The 21577-nt window shown below is 42.6% G+C and overlaps 1 protein-coding gene across 1 annotated transcript in view; it reads left to right on the forward strand.

Annotated features, from left to right (window-relative positions):
- Positions 1 to 333: 333 nt before the first annotated feature.
- Positions 334 to 21577, forward strand: part of LOC132826621 (troponin T, fast skeletal muscle isoforms-like) — a 51879-nt gene continuing 30635 nt past the window's right edge. The window contains exons 1-6 of the mRNA XM_060842577.1: positions 334 to 367; positions 452 to 470; positions 6261 to 6316; positions 17209 to 17247; positions 19396 to 19413; positions 20965 to 20986. Of these exons, the coding sequence (XP_060698560.1) occupies positions 334 to 367; positions 452 to 470; positions 6261 to 6316; positions 17209 to 17247; positions 19396 to 19413; positions 20965 to 20986 (188 nt within the window). The remainder of the gene's footprint in view (positions 368 to 451; positions 471 to 6260; positions 6317 to 17208; positions 17248 to 19395; positions 19414 to 20964; positions 20987 to 21577) is intronic.

Genomic DNA, 21577 nt, shown 5'->3' on the forward strand with positions numbered 1-21577 from the left:
ATGTAATGAATGCTGCAAACTTATATGATTCGGTATATACATATGCTTCAGAGCAGCTGGTGCTAACAGCCGGAGGAATTTCAATCGTATCTGGAATGTAACACTGAAAAATGAGATTTGCATCGTAGCAGCTAACTTTACCAACTCGATGACTCCCTGCGGATCCCTCCCACTTCATAAAACTAACAGCTGCTCAGCCTGGTCCCGGCCCAATGTATTCAGTTCGAAAATGACTTGATACAAATGCATTTCCAAAACCTCCCAGCTTCTCCTCCCTCCCCATAAATCAACATCACGCACATTTGCTACAAATAAAATATCGTCCCTCAGCCAATGGGATATCAAGGCGCGGTCACAGGTCGCAGGGGTGCGAGCTAAATGTGGCCGCGCACAAGGGTGCGCGCCCATTTGCAGGTTAAGGTGAGGTTGGTGGAGTGAGGTATTGGAGTAGTGCTACTCCTCAATCCTAGGTAAGACAGATATTCTGCATTGCACTCTTTTTCAGGCTGGTTGCTTTTTGTTATTATTGATATTGTAAAAATAAAACAAAATCGTTTAGAAAACCCTTTTCTATATCTTTAGGATTTAGCGCATCGTCTTCAGTTTTATTAGATATCGTTGTGCAATTAATCATTGGAGTCCTGTTAAAACTCTAGGCAAATTGCAGCCTTAATCGTACAGATTCATATTTAAATTATGGTTAAGATATGTAGGTGTTATGTGAGGAATGCATTTAATTATTTGTGGGGAGTGCTTTGAAATTGGATAACTCAATTGTTTTCTTTGAAAAGTAATTGGGATTGAATAATGCAACCTATGATTGCAGTGTTTTATTTTTGCATTTTGTTTATTGACGGAACTCAGCATGAAATGGTGCAGAAAATGCACCTGGTATGATTAATGATTTGGGATGGCAGTTTGTAAGTGGCTTAAAGGGCTCAAAGCTAATAATCTCCCAGGCATAGATGGCATTTGTCAACAGAGAGAGAGAGAGAGAGACTGTGAAGAGATTTGTGAGGTGCTAAAATAATCGGTGGGGGATGAATAAATCACAGGGTCTATGATGTTGGGGTGGGGGTGAACTGAAGTGTTGGGATGCTGGGTATAATGTGCCACTGGGTTGCAAGCAGATTATTATGTCCAAATTCAAATGAGGGATAGCAAATCTTTTTTTAGGGGAAGAAAGATCCATTAGTCTCACTCTAATTGTGTGTGAATTTAAAAAATCAAGTATGGACAGTGAATGTCAGGGATATTTACATCAAAAATTAATAATGACCTTGCAACAGTCTTCTCAGAAGGGGGAACATTCCAACTATCAAACCTCTTAGTCCCTGGCATGGTGGTTCAATAGTTAGTACTGTTAGCTCACAGCACCAGGGACCCAAGTTCGATCCCAGCCTTGGGTGACTGTGCAAACTCCACACAGGCATTCTCCCTGTGTCACTGTGGGTTTCATCTGGGTACTCCGATTTCCTGTGCAGGCTAGGTGGATTGGCCATGCTAAATTGCCCATATAGTTCAAGGATGTGCAGACTAGGTGGATTAGTGACGAGAAATGCAGGGTTACAGGGATGGAGTGAAATACAGTTCAGAGGGCCAGTGTGTACTTCATAGCCTGAAAGGCTTGCATCCGCACTGGAAGGATTCTGTGATTCACTGTCTGAGAAGGGGCAGCCAAACTGGGCTAATGTGGTTTACCTAGATTTGCAAAAAACACCAATAAAAGCTGTACAGTTTTTGACTTTAAAAATGCTGGTGGTGTAAGTTTTCCAAAGGTCTCTTCAGATTTTCAGATGAGTGGCTGTGGGGATGAGATTGCAGCAGAAGCATCCAACTGAGGCAATGACAGAGGGAGACTTGTGTCCTGGGACTCGAATAGTACAGACCTCATAGGATAGAGCATATGGTGCTCACTGCTGGGTGCGTTCAGGGAGTCAGAAGCAGAGGAGCTGATGTGACGGAGATGGAGTTACAATGAGGGTTACAACTAGAATACGGTGAGGTTCTCCAAGTTATTACAGATCCAAGCTGACATGTCAAATTGTTAATCTCTCAGGAAAGGAGGGATGAATTGGCTGTCCCTAATCACCTGTCCCCTTGATTGGTCCCAACAAGGTTAGTTGAGACAAGATCCCTCCCTTGTGTATGTCCTTCTCTCAGACCAAATGTAAACTAAGCCTATTTAACTAAGCTTTCTTGAGTTCATTTTAAAGAAAAGGTGAGTTATAGTTACCGACCATGAGAAGAATTAATAACTCATGCACACACATCATTAAAAGAGTAAGTCCAAAAATAAATGTTTAAAGACATCTCTCCAGGCGATTCACAAAGAATTGAACAGTAAATACTTGGCTTTGCAGTTTGTCAAAATCCTTTTGTTCTCTTTCCCTTTAACAGTGGTTACCTGGGAGCACTCAGAATGAGAGAATCCTTCTGTCGACCTGTTTCCTTTTGAATGCCATGTTAGCTAGCTGCCTTTGAGCATTCATTTGATTAAATGAATTTTACCTGCAAATGCTGGGGTGACTAATGGCTGGTTCTTTGACTGTGATCTTCATAACACAATAGTACTCACCTGTAGGCTCTTCCTTACATAAAACTCAGTTCGTTAGCACACCCATTGGTGCAGTCATTTCTTTTTTGAATTTTTTTTAATATTCCTGGAAAGGCAAAATACAAGAAACAAATCAATGAGACATGGCTTTTTGCTGAGAGCGAAAAGATAGTCAGTCTCCTCATTATCATGTCCTGTTAAGATTCTCTCTGTTGTTACCCGAACTCTGTAGATACGACAATCCCTAGTTCTCCCACAGGAATTTGCCAGACAGTACAGTCTGAACAGTAACTTTTTTTTATTTCAAAGATAAAAACACATTTTGGATTTGAAAGGCAAGAATAGTGCTTCAGGATTTGGAGACATTGTCATAAACATGAGGGAGATCAGTCAACGAGGACAGGAGGGATGACTTCATTGTGCGTAAGTCAGATCATGGGAAGGTGGGGCGGTTACAGGTAGATGTGTGGTCCTGGAGGAAGCATTCTTATCCTTTTGAGTCACAAACGTTGCTGTAAAAGTAACCACTTAGTCAGCCCTTACCTTTTATTTATCTGTTGCATGCTCCCATTGGGGTGGTACGGTGGCTCAGTGCTCAGCACTACTGCCTCACAGAGCCAGGGATCTGGGTTCAGTTCCACCCTTGGCTGGCTGGAGGTTTTGAGGTTTGCGTATTCTCCCTGCATCTGTGTGGGTTTTATCTGGGTGTCCAACATCAAAAAGATATGCAGTTTGAGTAGCTTGGCCATGGGAAATGCAGGTTTATAGGAGTGGATCTGGGTGGAATGCTCTTTGGAGGGTCAGAGTGGACTCAATGGGCTGAATGACCTGCTTCCACAATGTACGGTTTCTATTCTATTCAAATTCCCCCTTGCACTGAGTAGATCCCCATTTAAAAGGAAGCACTGTTGTCCCCTTTGGAAACTGGAGCCAAATAGGTTTACAGTGGCTCAAACCTGGATATATATGTAGCTAACTTTTGCAACTTGTTTATTATTGGGTACACACTTAAGGAGATCTGTGTGGCCTGTATCTTGGAATTCCAGGGACTTTGCTTACGGGCAGCTGAGGTAAACAGCAGTGCGTCAGGAAACCCCGCCCCCCCCCCCCCCCCCCCCCCCCCCTCAGTAGCCGCCTCATCTTTTCAGAAATAAGAGTACACTTTGCACACAGTGCTGCTTATTTGTCTGGGTGGGAAACCTCATGCAGAAATCGGCAGTTTATAAGGACCCTGCATTCTAAGGATACCTCGGTTTGTCTGAGCCTCAAACATTGCCTGCCTTAATGAGAGATCTAATGCTTGATTTAGGTTCGCTTGTGGAAATCCGACTTCCTTGAATGGAACCTATGCGAGGTTTTTCATGCAACAGGCTCTGAGTCCGTAAGCAGGAGCAGAATTGTTTTCAATAATAATTTGTAACCTCTTGGACAAATATGGGACATGCATGGCTATTATCAAACCAAAGAGTTATCCTTGTCTCAGTGAAAAGTGTAGAATGGCATGCAAGGGGCAGCACCAGGCCCACCTAAAAATTAGTTGTTAACCTGAATAAGCCTCAATACAGGACTCCTTGTGTGCCAAACAGTAGAAGCCGTATACAGTGGCCAGAGGTAAGCAATCCCAACATCTAACAGATCAGACCCAAGCTCTGAAATTGTGCCATATCCATGGTGAATAATGGTGGACAAGTAAACAGCCAACAGGGGGAGGCAGCCCCATCAATATCCCCATCCTCTCCATTGAGGGGAATCTAGTGCATTGGTGTAAAATATAAGGCTGAAGTATTTCCAACCATCTAAAAACACTAAGTAGATGCTCCATTGGTTTCCAGTGTCATAGATACTGTCTTCAGCCTATTTGATTCACTCAACATGATATCAAGAAATGGCTGAAGAGATTGGATGCTGCGGAGTCTATAGGCCCTGACAGCATTCTGGCAATGGTATGGAAATCTTGTGTTTCCTGCAGTATCTACATCCTAGCCAAGCTGTTCTAGTAGAGACTTGACAATAAGGAAGATTTGTTTGGGTCTGTTATTTCCATAAACAACAAGGCAAATCCAATTCGGACAGTTAGCAGCCTGTCATTAGGGGAGAAAGCTCTCGAGTGACTACAGTCATACTTGGCTGACAGGACGATGTTTGAGGTTGTGCAAGCTAGTCATCTCAATCCAGGATATTGTTACAAAAATTCCTCAGGACACTGTAATCTGTGACCTCCTCTCTATGATAATATTAGAAATCAGAATATTCACTGCTAACAGCAGCATTTAGTACCATTTGAAGTCTTCAGATAGTGAAACTGTCCCTATCCATGCGCAACAGATTGGGACACCATTCAGGCTTGGCTTGATAAGTGACAAGTAACATATCTGCTATGCCAGTACCATTCTCATGACCTAGCCAACATGAGAGAATCAAACCACTTCTCCTTGACATTCAATGGCAATTCCATCACTGAATCCCAACATTGACATCCTGGGGATAATGCAATTCACCAAATACTGAACTGGACCAGCCATATAAATACTGTGACAACAGGTATGTTTAGATTACTTAGTGTGGAACTAGGCCCTTCGGCCCAACAAGTCCACACCGACCCGACGAAGCACAACCCACCCATTCCCCCACATTTACCCCTTTACCTAACGCTACAGGCAATTTAGCATGGCCAATTCACCTGACCTGCACATCTTTGGACTGTGGGAGGAAACCGGAGCACCCGGAGGAAACCCACGCAGACACGGGGAGAACGTGCAAACTCCACACAGTCAGTCGCCTGAGGCGGGAATTGAACCCGGGTCTCTGGAGCTATGAGGTAGCAGTGCTAGCCACCGTGCCGCCCATGTGTCAAAGACTGGGAGCTATGAAGTGGTTAACATGCTTCCTCCCTCTACAAAATCTATCCATCATTTACAGGCACAAATCAGGAATGTGATAGAATACTGTCACTTGGCTGGATTGGTGCAGCTCCAACAACACTCAACATCCTCCAGGAAGTGGCAACCCACTCGGTTGGAAAAAGGGCCTATTTCCATACTGTGTAAGTAATCTAAACATACCTGTTGTCACAGTATTTATATGGCTGGTCCAGTTCAGTATTTGGTGAATTGCATTATCCCCAACCTAAATATTCACTTCCTCTGCCACTGATGCATGATAGTAACAATGTATGCAAACTACAAGATGCACTGCAACAACTAGTCAAGGTTACTTTTGATAGCTTCTTCCAAAATCAGAACCCTTGCCATCTAGAAGGACAAGGGCAGAAGACATTTGGAAACAGCACCACTTGCAAGTTCCCCTGATGGCACCATATTGATGTTCATTCACTACTGGGTTAAACTGCTGGAGTTCCCTTCCTAACAGCACTTTGGGGGTGTACTTGTAGCAGATAGACTGCAGTGGTTCAAAAAAGTGGCTCATCACCACCTTCTCGAGGGTGATTAGGAAAGGGCAATAGATACTGACCCAGCTAGCAATGCCCACATCCCATGATCGACTTTATAAAATAAATCATCTTCAGCATTCATTCATATTGCTATGAAATGAAGTGCTTCTACTGGGCTTACAACACTCCTGTTAGCTCAGTAGTAAAACACTGGGCTTCTGCAGCGGTGGATTTATTTTTAAATGGAGTTTAGTGATAGTCTGTAAAAAAAATTTAATATTTAAACTTGACACATTTATATTCTTTTTCCAGGTACATTACAATTGTGCAGAGATGGCAGACACTGAAGCTGTCTTGGAAGAGCTGCAGTAAGTATTAATAATTATATCTATTATATAACTGTTGAATATAAATGGTTTATTTTGTTGGGATAATATATCCTATGTGCCTTTTCTTTTGCCAACAGGGAGGAGGTGGAAGGTAAGACACTACTGATACTGTTAAATGTTGTTTTTTTAAAGAAAACAGAATTGGCTTGACATTTCTGAAATTGTCAATTTCTTTCTTTTTATTTTCCACAGAGGAAACGCCAGTCATAGAAGGTAGAAGATGTCTATTTTCTAGCACACCTTGTTATATTGTCTTCCACTTCTTTTATTGTTCTTTGGAACGCGAGAGAATTGCTCATTGGAATGGAGCAGAAATAATACAACATGTTGTATGCGTGGGAAAGAATCTAAACATATTAAGCTGTCAAACAGTCACTGGAAGGAAGTTTTTGAGAATGTGAATGATTTGTGCTATCTATCCTCTGGAGTTTAGAAGAACCAGGTTGACTTAGTTGAAGCACATAAGACCCTGGGAGGCCTGACCAGGTGGATGTGGTAAGATGATTCCTCTTGCGGAAATATCAAATACTAGGGGTCATGTTTAATAATAAGGGGTCATCCCTTTAAAATCAAGTTGAGGAAAAAAAAATTCGTGTTACACTTGTATAGGGCTTTGGATTGGCCACATTTGGAATACTTCATATAGTTCTGGTTGCCACATTACCAGAAGGATGTGGATGCTTTGGAGAGCATGCAGAGGTGGTTCACCAGGATGTTGCTTGGTATGGTGGGCACTAGCTATAAAGAGGTTGAGTAGATTAGGATTATTTTCACTAAAAAGACAGAGGTTGAGAGGACACCTGATTGAGGTCTACAAAATCATGGGAGATATAGACCAGGATAGCGAGAAGCTTTTTCCTAGAGTGGGGGACTCTGGTACGAGGGGGCCATGATTTCAAGGTGAGAGGGGAAAAGTTTTAAGGGAGACATGCATGTAAAGTCCTTTATGCAGAGGGTGGTTGGTGCCTAGAACACGCTAGCGGAGGTAGTAGCGGCGGGCATGATAGTATCATTTAAAACATATCTAGACAGGTACATGAATGGGCAGAGAGCGGAGGGATACAGTTCCTTGGAAAATAGGTGACAGGCGCAGGCTTGGATGGCCGAAGGGCCTGTTTGTGTGCTGTTATTTTCTTTTTGTTCTTTGTTATGTCGGGAGTTTGTAAGCCATTGGAATTCCCTTCTGAAAAGTAGTGTTTGCAGAATTTTTAAGTATTTTTAAGGCAGATGTAGATTCTTGACTACCAAGGGGATGGAAAATTATTCTGGGGTGCAAAGGAATGTAGAATTGAGATTAAAATCAGGTCAGCCATAATCCTGTTGAATGATAGAGCCGGCTTGAAGGGTCAGTTGGTCTACTCTTGTTCCTTATTCATATACACTTAAATAAAAGAATGGAAAAATTAGTTGTTAATACTGTAACATGTGTCCCCAGGGAGACCAACACCTGGGGTAAAATACAAGTATAACTTCATGTGTCTGCCTTCAGAAAATTAGGGATAGTGTCTCCAACCTGAGCGTCCTGGTTGACAGGGCCAGTCATTCACCTTCCTCTTGTGTGTCGCTTTCTGAAGTGCGGTAACTAATCTTAAGCACAGTGGGGCATATTTTCCAGTTGGCAACATTGATCTTGTTGGCACCAAATGTGTGCGAATGTTTCGAATTCCGGTGGAACTTTCCCTTTACTCGATGTCCATTTGACTTAAGAAATGACATGATTAATCGGATATCATTTTATTTCAAGCCAGTCTCAATGTCTAAAGTATTTCACAGAAGTCTTAACCTAATCTAAGTGGCACAGGATGTCTTGAAATGCATAAAAGTGGATAAGTCCCTAGGACCTGATCAGGTGTACCCTAGAACTCTGTGGGAAGCTAGGGAAGTGATTTCTGGACCTCTTACTGAGATATTTGTATCATCAATAGTCACAGGTGAGGTGCTGGAAGACTGGAGGTTGGCTAACGCGGTGCCATTGTTTAAGAAGGGTGGTAAGGACAAGCCAGGGAACTATAGACCAGTGAGATGAAAGTGAGGACTGCAGATGCTGGAGATCAGAATCAAGATTAGAGTGGTGCTGGAAAAGCACAGCAGGTCAGGCAGCATCCGAGGAGCAGGAAACTCAATGTTTCGGGCGAAAGTCCTTCATCAGGAATCAGCCCTCCTGACCTGCTGTGCTTTTCTAGCATCACTGTAATCTTGACTATAGACCAGTGAGCTTGATGTCGGTGGTGGGCAAGTTGTTTGGAGGGAATCCTGAGGGACAGGATGTACATGTATTTGAAAAGGCAAGGACTGATTAGGGATAGTCAACATGGCTTTATGCATGGGAAATCATGTTTTTTGAAGAAGTAACAAAGAGGATTGATGAGGGCAGAACAGTAGAATTGATCTATATGGACTTCAATAAGGCATTCGACAAGGTTCCCCATGGGGGAATGGTGAGCAAGGTTAGATCTCACGGAATACAGGGAGAACTCACCATTTGGATACAGAACTGGCTCAAAGGTAGAAGGCAGAGGGTGGTGGTGAAGGGTTGGTTTTCAGACTGGAGGCCTGTGACCAGTGGAGTGCCACAAGGATCGGTGCTGGGTACACTTCATTTATATAAATGATTTTGATGTGAGCATAAAAGGTGTAGTTAGTAAATTTGATGATAACACCAAAATTGGAGGTGTAGCGGACAGCAAAGAAGTTTACCTCCGATTACAATCAGGATCTTGATCAGATGGGTCAATGCGCTGAGAAGTGATGGATGGAGTTTAATTTAGATAAATGTGAGGTGCTTCATTTTTGGAAAGCAAATCTTTGCAGGACTTGGACACTTAATGGTAAGGTCCTAGGGAGTGTTGCTCTACAAAGAGACTTTGGAATGGAGATTCATAGCTTGAAAGTATAGTCACAGGTAGATAGGATAGTGAAGAAGGCGTTTGGTATGCTTTTCTTTATTGGTCAGAGTATTGAGGAGTTGGGAAGCCAAGTGGCTGTACAGGAGATTGGTTAGGCCTTGTTGGAATATTGCGTGCCATTCTGGTCTCCTTCCTATCGGAAAGATGTTGTGAAACTTGAAAGGGTTCCAAAACGATTTACAAGGATGTTGCCAGGGTTGAAAGATTTGAGCTCCAGGGAGAGGCTGAACAGGCTGGGGCTGTTTTCCCTGAAGCGTCGGAGGCTGAGGGATGACCATATAGAGGTTTACAAAATCATGAGGGGCATGGATAGGATAAATAGGCAAAGTCTTTTCCCTGGGGTCGGAGTCCAGAACTAGAGGGAATAGGTTTAGGGTGAGAGAAGAAAGATCTAAAAGACACCTAAGGGGCAACATTTTCATCAGAGGGTGGTACGTGTGTGGAATGAGCTGCCAGGTGAAGTGGTGGAGGCTGGTACAATTGCAACATTTAAGAAGCATTTGCATGGGTATATGAATAGGAAGGGTTTGGAGCGATATAGGCCGGGTGCTGGCAGGTGGGGCTAGATTGGGTTGGGATATCTGGTTGGCATGAACGGGTTGGACCGAAGGGTCTGTTTCTGTGCTGTACATCTCTATGACTCTGCCAACCTTGCTACGGCTAGTCTCTATTGCCAATCAAAAGCAACCTTGATATTACGCCTTGGGGCGGCACGGTGGCGCAGTGGTTAGCACTGCTGCCTCACAGCGCCTGAGACCTGGGTTCAATTCCCGACTCAGGCGACTGACTGTGTGGAGTTTGCACGTTCTCCCCGTGTCTGCGTGGGTTTCCTCCGGGTGCTCCGGTTTCCTCCCACAGTCCAAAGATGTGCGGGTCAGGTGAATTGGCCATGCTAAATTGCCCATAGTGTTAGGTAAGGGGTAAATGTAGGGGTATGGGTGGGTTGCGCTTCGGCGGGTCGGTGTGGACTTGTTGGGCCGAAGGGCCTGTTTCCACACTGTAAGTCTAATCTAATCTAATCAGATGATATCCACATCTGATCTTGTAGACAACTTTGAATGACTTGGTCGTAATTAATTAGACTGAGAAATGCTCTTTACTTCATTGATACATTTTCCTTTCATAATTGGTCCCGTCATTCAAGTTAAGCAATTTCAATGTATCTAAAGAGAAATTGAATTTTTGTTTTGCTAGGTGATTTGTACAACCCCATATTACAAAGGAAGTGTGTTTCTTGCCAATTTGAAAAAGATTTCAATCATCTACGAAGCCACCAGAAAGAAGCATTGAAATTGGCAAGCTTCACTGTTTCGGGCTACTTTTGTTATATTGCTGTGTACATGTGTCTGATTTCATTAAGCAAATCATGCTGAGGAATAGCTGGCAGAAATGATATTTAAAGGGATTCTTTCCTCTGTTTTGGTGGAATATCTGGTTAGTCATTGTAATGGCTTATGGAGTTTTTTGTTTGGATGAATGTTGGCTAGAAGTCAAGTATCGAGTTTTTTTTTAATAATCTGAGTCATCACCTTTTTGAGAAAGTTTTCTCTACTTTTACTTTCAACGTAGTTAATATTATGATAGATCTGCTGTTGGAGCTGGAGGATGAAGAGGGATCAATAAGGATAATTTCAGAAACTGGTGGTTTTGCGTGAAGAGGGATAAAAGATGGTAGTTGCAGAAGGCCATACACCATATGGATTTTCAAACATGTTGTCGACCTGGAGCTGTCATGAGGTAGACATAACTAGCTTCAGTCTCACTGTGGTTGGTGTCATTGGTTGTTGAGGTTCCACACAGGACCTGAAGAGCACTTGTGAAGGTTGGAAATGCTGATAGTGCTGATATTCTACTCCACATTTCTGCTCTGCTGAAACAAGTGGCTTTAGCAGCATTGCTGCATCCAACATGATGTATCCTATGCTGCTGCATCTGGGATGTCATGAATGCCCTCTATGCTAAGAGGAATTAATCAATCTTTATTATCTATTGAGGTAGCAAAGTAAGAATGCTGGGAACTTTGCAAGGATAGGAACCTTTACTTACTGGCTGCTAAGTATGTTAACAGCAAGGAGATTTGACTCTGATTATCCAGCTAGTGTGTAACAACATGCAATGCATAATGCCTGTTGGTCGCTGCCTTCCTGGTAGCATTCAATCGCCTGCATTTCAACCTGGCTGTGCAGATACCTCCAAGCTTGGTGCTGGGCAAGCCGGATGGTAAATAGGAGACTTAACTTGCTGATTATACTGAGTTTTGTGCTTCTGCCAGTTTGTGGCTCAATGCTTTTATTGCCAGTCTTTTTGCGGACACTTTATCCTCCAAGTGATGAGCATTGAGCTTGGAAACTTTCTTGTCCAGTGTTTGGAAGATTTATTTCCCTCCTTTAAGAGTCAGTCAGCAGGGAAATGGAGCCTTCGGTCCAACCAGTCCATGCTGAACATAATCTCAAACTAAACTAGTTCCACCTGCCTGCTCCTGGCCCATATCCTTCCAAACCTTTCCAAATGTCGTCAACGTTGTAATTGTACCCGCATCCGCCACTTCCTCAGGAAGTTCATTCCACAGGCAAACCACCCTCTGTGTAAAAAGGTTTGCCTCCTTATGTCTTTGTTTAAATCTCTCTCTGCTCATCCTAAAAAATGTGCCCACTAGTCTTGAAACTCCCCTCCTTAGGGAACAGACTGCTACCATCAAATCCATTTATACCCCTCATTATTTATAAACTTCTATCAGGTCACTTCTCTTTTGAGCCAGAAATTCTGGGTGTAGGACTTTTTTTTTCCATCTATCCACCCCTATTGGACCGCTTTCTTGGGCTATGAGCATCATTAACATTTGTAGTCCTTCCCTCGATGTCATTGAAGGTGACTGTGAGCTGGCTCCCTTTGTCTCCCGCGTAGCTTGGCTCCATCCACAGAGCTGTTCTGGAGAGAGTTCCAGCATTTTGACCTAGGTTTGGCGAGGGAGCATCAATTTAATTAGGAGGGCCTGGAAATAGGAGGGCAGCTGGCCGATGGTGCCCTGCCACTGATCTGCAGCCCACGTTCTTCTGGCTGGTGGAGGGTAGAAGTTTGGAAGATGCTTTCACAAAGGCCTTAATGATGCATGTTCTTGTCAGTGTCTGAATGTCACAGATGTCCTGGATCATTTCAAGTAGCTTGTTTCCAGCATTCTCCTGATCAGTGCCTAATAGATGCTGCACAGATTTTCAGGAATCAGGAGGAGTTGCTCAACTCTGATCTCTTATCTGTTGTTGTAGCCTTAGTATAATCTGACTGGTCCAGTTCAGTTTCTGATCAAAGGTAATCCACAGGATGTTGATGATGGGGGATTCCACGGCAGTCATGCTGTTGAAAGTCAGAGAGATGATTAATTAGAAAAGATTATTGTCAGATACTTGTGTGGCATTAGGATTACAGTGGAAAATTGCAGTCAAGATGCATCTCCAATTTTTGGGAATTGTCGTCTGCATTTAAATGGCTTTGGGAATAAACCCCTGTCACCTCTTTGTTTAGCCCTACCATTCCAACCTCAAGACCGAAAGGAGGGAGTGACAATAAACAGCACAATTACTGGAAACTCACCAAGTCATAGTCATAGAAATGTACAGCATGGAAACCCTTCGGTCCATGCCGACCAGATATCCCAACCCAATCTAGTCCCACCTGCCAGCACCCGGCCCATATCCCTCCAAACCCTTCCTATTCATATACCCATCCAAATGCCTCTTAAATGTTGCAATTGTACCAGCCTCCACCACTTCCTCTGGCAGCTCATTCCATACATGTACCACTCTGTGTGAAAAAGTTGCCCCGTAGGTCTCTTTTATATCTTTCCCCTCTCACCCTAAACCTATGCCCTCTAGTTCTGGACTCCCTGACCCCAGGGAAAAGACTTTGTCTATTTACCCAATCCATGCCCCTCATAATTTTGTAAACCTCTATAAGGTCACTCCTCCGCCTCTGACGCTCCAGGGTATACAGTGCCAGCCTGTTCAGCCTCTCCCTGTAGCTCAAATCCTCCATCCCTGTCAACATCCTTGTAAATCTTTTCTGAACCCTTTCAAATTTCACAACATCTTTCCGATAGGAAGGAGACCAGAATTGCATGCAATATTCCAACAGTGGCCTAACCAATGTCCTGTACAGCTGCAACATGACCTCCCAACTCCTGTACTCTATACTCTGACCAATAAAGGAAAGCATACCAAACGCCGCCTTCATTATCCTATCTACCTGCGACTCCACTTTCAAGGAGCTATGAACCTGCCCTCCAAGGTCTCTTTGTTCAGTAACACTCCCTAGGACCTTACCATTAAGTGTATAAGTCCTGCTAAAATTTGCTTTCCCAAAATGCAGCACTTAGCATTTATCTGAATTAAACTCCATCTGCCACTTCTCAGCACATTGACCCATCTGGTCAAGATCCTGTTGTAATCTGAGGTAACCCTCTTCGCTGTCCACTACACCTCCAATTTTGGTGTCATCTGCAAACTCACTAACTTTACCTCTTATGCTCACATCCAAATCATTTATGTAAATGACAAAAAGTAGAGGAACCAGCATCGATCCTTGTGGCACTCGACTGGTCACAGGCCTCCAGTCTGAAAAACAACCCTCCACCACCACCACCCTCTGTCTTCTACCTTTTGAGCCAGTTCTGTATCCAAATGGCTAGTTCTCCCTGTATTCCGTGAGGTCTAACCTTGCTAATCAGTCTCCCATGGGGAACCTTGTCGAACGCCTTACTAAAGTCCACATAGATCGCATCTACCGCTCTGCACTCATCAATTCTCTTTGTTACTTCTTCAAAAAACTCAATCAAGTTTGTGAGAGATGATTTCCCACGCACAAAGCTATCCCTATCCTAATCAGTCCTTGCCTTACCAAATACATGTACATCCTGTCCCTCCGGATTCCCTCCAACAACTTGCCCACCACCGACGTCAAGCTCACTGGTCTATAGTTCCCTGGCTTGTCCTTACCACCTTTCTTAAAGAGTGGCACCACGTTTGCCAACTTCCAGTCTTCCGGCACCTCACCTGTGACTATCAATGATACAAATATCTCAGCAAGATACCCAGCAATCACTTCTCTAGCTTCCCACAGAGTTCTCAGGTACACCTGATCAGATCCTGGGGATTTATCCACCTTTACCCGTTTCAAGACATCCAGAACTTCCTCTGTAATATGGACATTTTGCAAGATGTAGGCAAAATCTAGGACTGCAGATGCTTGTCTCTTTGTTGGCTATGTAGAACAATTCCGTAGTTATACCGGCACCACTCCCCACCTCTTCCTCCGCTACATTGATGACTGCATTTTCGTGCTTCCGCGAGGAGGTTGAGCAATTCATCAACTTCACCAACACATTCCACCCTGACCTTAAATTTACCTGGACCATCTCTGACACCACCCTCCCCTTCCTGGACCTCTCCATCTCCATTAATGACGACCGACTTGACATTCACATTTTTTACAAACCCACCGACTCCCACAGCTACCTGGATTACACCTCTTCCCACCCTATCTCCTGCAAAAATGCTATTCTATATTCCCAATTTCTCCGCCGTATCTGCTCCCAGGAGGACCAGTTTCAGCACAGAATACACCAGATGGCTTCCTTCTTTAGAGACCGCAATTTCCCTTCCCGCTTGGTTAAAGATGCCCTCCAGCGCATCTCATCCACATCCTGCCCCACTGCCCTCAAACCTCACCCCTCCAACCGTAACAAGGACAGAATCCCCGGTGCTCACCTTCCATCCTACCAACCTTCGCATAAACCACATCATCTGATGACATTCCTGCCGCCTCCAAACGGATCCCACCACCAGGGATATATTTCCCTCCCCAACCATTGCTGCATTCCACAAAGACCGTTCCCTCCGTGACTACCTGGTCAGGTCCACGCCCCCTAACAACCCATCCTCCCGTCTTGGCACCGTCCCCGGCCACCACAGGAATTGCAAAACCTGCGCCCACACCTCCTCCCTCACCTCCATCCAAGGCCCTAAAGGGGCCTTCCACATCCATTAAAGTTTTACCTGCACATCCACCAATATCATTCATCGGATCCGTTGCTCCCAATGCGGTCTCCTCTACATTGGGGAGACTAGACACTTCCTAGCAGAGCGCTGTAGGGAGCATCTCTGGGACACCCGCACCACTCAACCACACCATCTCGTTGCCCAACATTTCAACTCCCTCTCCCACTCTGCCGAGGACATGAAGGTACTGGGCCTCCTCCACCACCGCTCCCTCACCACCCGACGCCTGGAGGAAGAACGCCTCATCTTCCGCCTTGGAACACTTCAACTCCAGGACATCAATGCGAACTTCACCAGTTTCCTCATTTCCCCTTCCCCCACCTCACCCCAGTTCCAACCTTCCAGCTCAGTACTGCCTCCATGACCTGTCCTACCTGCCTATCTTCCTTTTCACCTATCCACTCCTCCACCCTTCCCTCTGACCTATCACCTCATCCCCACTCCAACTCATCTATTGTACTCTATGCTACTTTCTCCCCCCCCACCTACCCCCACCCCATTCTATTTATCTCTCCACTCTGCAGGCACCCTGCCTCTATTCCTGATGAAGGGCTTTTGCCCGAAACATTGATTTTCCTGCTCCTCGTATGCTTCCTGACCTGCTGTGCTTTTCCAGCACCACTCTAATCTAGATTTTGCAAGATGTCACTATCTATTTCCCTACAGTCTATATATTCCATATCCTTTTCCACAGTAAATACTGATACTAAATGAATATTTTGCATCTCCCCCATTTTCTGTGGCTCCACATAAAGGCCTCCTTTCTGATCTTTGAGGGGCCCCATTCTCTCCCTAGTTACTCTTTTGTCCTTTATGTATTTGTAAAAACTCTTTGGATTCTCCTTAATTCTATTTGCCAAAGCTATCTCATGTCCCCTTTTTGCCCTCCTGATTTCCCTCTGAAGTATACTCCTACTTCCTTTATACTCTTCTAAGGATTCACCTGATGTATCTAGTCTATACCTGACATATGCTTCCTTCTTTTTCTTAACCAAACCCTCAATTTCTTAGTCATCCAGCATTCCCTATACCTACCAGTCTTCCATTTCACCCTAAAAGGAAGATACTTTCTCTGGATTCTTGTTATCTCATTTCTGAAGGCTTCCTATTTTCCAACCGTCCCTTTACTGCGATCATCTGCCCCCACTCAGCTTTCGAAAGTTCTTGCCTAATATAGTCAAAATTGGCCTTTCTCCAATTTAGAGCTTCAACTTTTAGATCTGTCTGTCCTTTTCCGTCATTATTTTAAAGCTAATAGAATTATGGTGACTAGCCTCAAAGTGCTCCCCCACTGACACCTCAGTCACCTGCCCTGCCTTATTTCCTAAGAATAGGTCAAGTTTTGCACCTTCTCTCGTGGGTACATCCACATTCTGAATCAGAAAATTTTCTTGTATACACTTAACAAATTCCTCTCCATCTAAATCTTTAACAATATAGCAGTCCCAGTCTATGTTTGGACAGTTACAATCCCTGACCGTAACCACCCTATTATTGTTACTGATAGCTGAGATCTCCTTACAAGTTTGTTTCTCAATTTCCCTCTGACTATTAGGGGGTCTATAATCCAATCCCAATAAGGTGGTCATCCCTTTCTTATTTCTCAGTTCCATCCAAATAACTTCCCTGGCTGTATTTCCAGGAATATCCTCCCTCAGCACATCTTATTAATCCAATTGTGCATGAGAATGAATATGGCTCCATTCTCCTGTGAATGGTGTGTGAACTATTTCTGTAGTGACTCCAAGTGAATTTCTCTTTTATAGTAGGATAATCGTGGGATATATGATCTGAGCTGTCCTACATCTAATAGATAAACTTGCTGATTTATCGGTGGTGTCTTTATAGCCATTTCTAAACAAAACCAAGAGTATCTTTCTAAGTTGCTGATTTAACTGAAGTCTCTTTCTTTTAGAAGAAGAAACACAAAATGAAGAGGCCAAATTGGAACAAGGTAAAATTGCCGACATTCTGAACAAAGTTGTCATTTATCTCTACTTTCCACTGTCTTGTTCAAAATGGTAGTCGAAGTGGCAGATATAATTTAACTTTGTGGGTTAGTTTTTTTTTAGAAAAGCAAAAGACATTACAAGTGATGAAGCAGACATTGCAGCAGAGAGCACCTGATTTCTGTGTGGATGTTGCACATCCACAGCCAGCAAAACTGGAAACATTATGTGCACATGGCTCAAGAATTCTTAGGAGTGAAGTCTCTTAAAGAGATCCAGAACACCCACCAACTGCCAACCTTGTGTAAGGCCAATGGGTATTTCCTGGGGACAACTGCATATAGTTTGAAATCCTGGATGTGTTCTGCCCTAATTGTCCACTCTGAACTCCTGTAAAGCTCTAGTTCATGCACCTGAAACTGGTCTTCACGAACACAGCCTTTGACTCAGTTGGTTGTGACTTGAGCGGTTGGTCAGAGATTTCAAGTTCAACCACTGTGTCAGAATATACACCCATTATCTATCATACCATTTTATGGGGAGAATATTGCATTTTTGTTTTAGAAGTGCTGTAACTCTGCAGCATTAGATCAGAGTTTTCCCTACCAGTGCATTGGCGGGTTTAAAGACCTCATGACAGTATTCAATGGAGAATACTTAGTTGGTGTCCTGGCCAGCATTTATTCCATAATTATCTTTCTATTAAACCAAGACAATCTGTTTGGGAAATAATCTTCATATATTCATAATGTAGCAATTTGTGGCAGTTTGTAGTAATTTGCATTGCAACAATATGATTTACGTTATAAAATGTTTGTGGCAGCTGGTCCCTGTTATTTTTGACCCCTAATAATTTTTGCAAGTTGAAAAGAAATTGCCTCTGATTTCAGCTAAACAAAGCTAATATTTTAAGTGTTTGCAGTCTTTCACATGATTTTGAAATAACCATTGCAATGGATGGAAAATGAATGTTGATTAATACTTTTGGGTATTCTAAAGGACTTATGTGCATGACATCGACTGATTTGTGGAAATTGACAAAATGTGATCCTGCAAACTGCTAGTGTAAATTACAAAAGTGAGGTGCTGAGTATTAATGCTTGAGCTATTCAAAGATTTATTATACCACACATTGTAATCAATTTGGAGCATTTCTAAAGTGCTCATCGAGCACTTTTCAATGCCAATGCATCAGCATTATGTTCATCAAAAGAAAGTGAGCAATAGTACGTAACGTGCCATGATTTTTCAGAGCCGGACACTGATTTGTTCTATGTCTTTCCATGTCTGGTAGAATCAGATTTATCTGCTCTTCAGACTGAACAACCAATTCTTGAAGGTTCATCCTTTGTCCATGTGCTGATAACATGTTTGACTAAAGTACTGTCTATAGAGTGAGGTTGTCTTAACTTTGCAAAATCCTCATGTTTTAATCATTACTGACTTGTACAATGTGTTTTTTTCCTCTCTTTGATGCACAGATATGGCAGATTTTCCCAGAAAATAGGTTGGAGAAAGTGAGGATTGCAGATGCTGGAGAGTTAGAGTTGAAAAGTGTGTTGCTGGAAAAGCACAGCCGGTCAGGCAGCATCCGAGGAGCAATAGTCGATGTTTCAGGCATAAGCCCTTTTAAAAAGGTCAACTCTCCTACTCCTCAGATGCTGCCTGACCTGCTGTGCTTTTCCAGCACCACTCTCTTGACTCAGAAAATACGTTGGCTTAAATTACACTTAGGTTTGCATTGTTGTCACTGAGTAGCAAAATCAACAAATATCTATACATATAACTATTTGCAGATTTAAAAATCAAACCCAACCTATCTAATACTATCACTTAAGCTGTGTGTTGTTTGAAACTTTTTGATGCTTAGAATCTGCCAAGCCTTAAAATTTAGATTAGTATTAACAATTGGCATTTTACTGTACTTCACTCAAAATCTGTTACAAGTGGCTTAGATGCATAGGTAGAAACTTTACAATATTGTAATGTGGAAGCAAATCTAGATCAGTTTGATTTGTCTTTTCGAAATACTTAAAATTTAAATTGATTTTACAATAAGATAGCAGGTTCAATACTTAATGTTTAAGTTAAACAGATTAAACATTTTTAAAAAAACCTTTTGCTAATTTCCAAAATTTTTATTTTCTCTTTAGTAGAAGATGCAGAAGAAGGTATGTTAAATTTTAATGGCTTTTTTTTTTGTTTTTGTCTGACCAGAATTCATTCCATACAAATACAATTTGACAGGATTACAAGCTGCTAATTTTGGAGATTTTTATTAAGCTTTGACACAGACAAGTATACAATTGAAAGACATTTTCAGTGGACAAATCAAATAATCAATAAATAATTTTTGTTTTGATACAAAAGTGTAAATGAGCAAGCTAGAAACTTGGGTATGGCCATTTAAACTGCAGCTACTGAACTAGACTGGACCTGTACTTCAGAAACAAAGAGGCACATTGGGTGCACATCCAATCAAGACTACTGGGTGCACAGGTCCAATATAAAACAGACCTAACCGATGACTATGACTAATGATTACCTTCATAAGCCCACAGCCAATCATAAATTTGTAACATATTGATCCCGATTGTCCAAAATTGCTAGATTTTGGACATTAAAATCCACCTTGTAATGGATCAGCAGCCTGTTAATAATCAGTAAGGAATTGGGACACATTGGAGGAAGTCGAAGAGAGATCAGAGGACCTTGTGTTGGGGTTGGAATCCTTGCTGGGAGAACTCTCTGGAGCTTCTCAGGCACACACCTGGATCCAGTAAGTAAAGCAGTTGCCATCTAAACCAGCCAATTGCCGAGTTTCCTGATGTATGGAAAATGTTGTTGACTTAAGGATGAAAATTTAAAAGTGATGCTCCCAGGCTCATTTTATCACATGTAATACTGCAGCCCACCTCCTTGCATCAGATTGGTCACCGATTCGGCTTCCAATTTCAGCTAGAGCCAGCAGTGGGTGTTGGTCTGAGTTTGTCTCCTACCTGGCCTGTTTTGTTACAGCTCTGTATTTGAGGAAATAATATCAGCAGCATTCTTTGGATAATTTGCAGAAGGGATTAATAAGTTGTCTTGGTCAACTGTCAAAGTACAGCCTAAATCCAATATTGAATAGGGCCTAAGCAGCGCCAATAAATTTGCTGAGTTTATCTTTATCAACAATCTAAGACTGTTAGCAAAACAGAAGCTGCTGGAAAAGCTCAGCAGGTCTGGTAGCATCTGTGAAGAGAAATCAAACTTAACATTTCAGGTCTGGTGACCCTTCCTCAGAACCCAGACCCGAAACATAAACTCTGAGTTCTCTGCACAGATGCTGCCAGACCTGCTGAGCATTTCCAGCAGCCTCTATTTTTGTTTCTGATTTACAGCATTTGCAATTCTTTTAGTTTTTATCTAAGACTGATACCTTTTTTTATTTTTGTTTGTTTTATTTTCAGAATTTTAAAAATAAAATGCCTTCTAAATAAACTTTTCCTGTTTATAAGACTGGACTTTTGAATTACTAGTCCGGAAATAAACCACTCCATGACCATAATGTGTATCACTCTCTTAAAAGTTAGTGAGATTAAATAAAAATTAAGGCTTGCAGAATTTGGGATAAATGTATACTTTCATAATTGTGAATAATTTGATGCTAGTTGAATGTAATAGTCCAGCGATGTGTATTCACTAACAGCACCCTAGTTATGTTTTTCTCTGTGTTACAGAAGAGACAAAGCCAAAGCCAAAGTAAGTCATCAGTCTGAGTACTTGTAGAACTCGAGCTGAATGCTATTGGAATGTCTTGTGAAATCTGTCAAATAGGAAATGAGATTCGGGCAGCAAATTGCAAATGCCCAGCTATCTATTATATTGATCTCTTGATTCAAGGTTTTCCTTTCATCTGAATGCTATCAGATTGGCACAGCAGCTACCAGTTCTTCTCCATGTGCTATCTAATGAACTGAGTGCGCACTGTATGCCTGAGCTGGTGTCTGATTAGAAATTAGACGGTAAGGTTTATCATTCTGTTCTCATTTATGCCAGATTTTAGCAGCCAAGGTGTGTAGCTCAAATGGGGCAATGTTCTATCTCTGTTGGACCAATTTTTGTGGAGTAGAATTAGGAAGTGCCTCAGCTGTGGGGCAGGCCCCATTGATTCCCACTTTGGACTTAATTATAAAGTGCGATCTGAGGGAGCAGCAACAGTATTTAAGGTTTGAGGGAAGAGAGGCAAGAAAGTAGCTAAGTGTGTAGAAACTGGAATTTCTGGCCAACTGTTTATGAATGTGGCAAGAGACTGTCCTTCATGGGTCTTCAATATGGAAGTATGGGTTTTGG

The sequence above is a fragment of the Hemiscyllium ocellatum genome, chromosome 23 (assembly GCF_020745735.1).
Source record: "Hemiscyllium ocellatum isolate sHemOce1 chromosome 23, sHemOce1.pat.X.cur, whole genome shotgun sequence".
Classification (NCBI taxonomy): Eukaryota; Metazoa; Chordata; class Chondrichthyes; order Orectolobiformes; family Hemiscylliidae; genus Hemiscyllium; species Hemiscyllium ocellatum.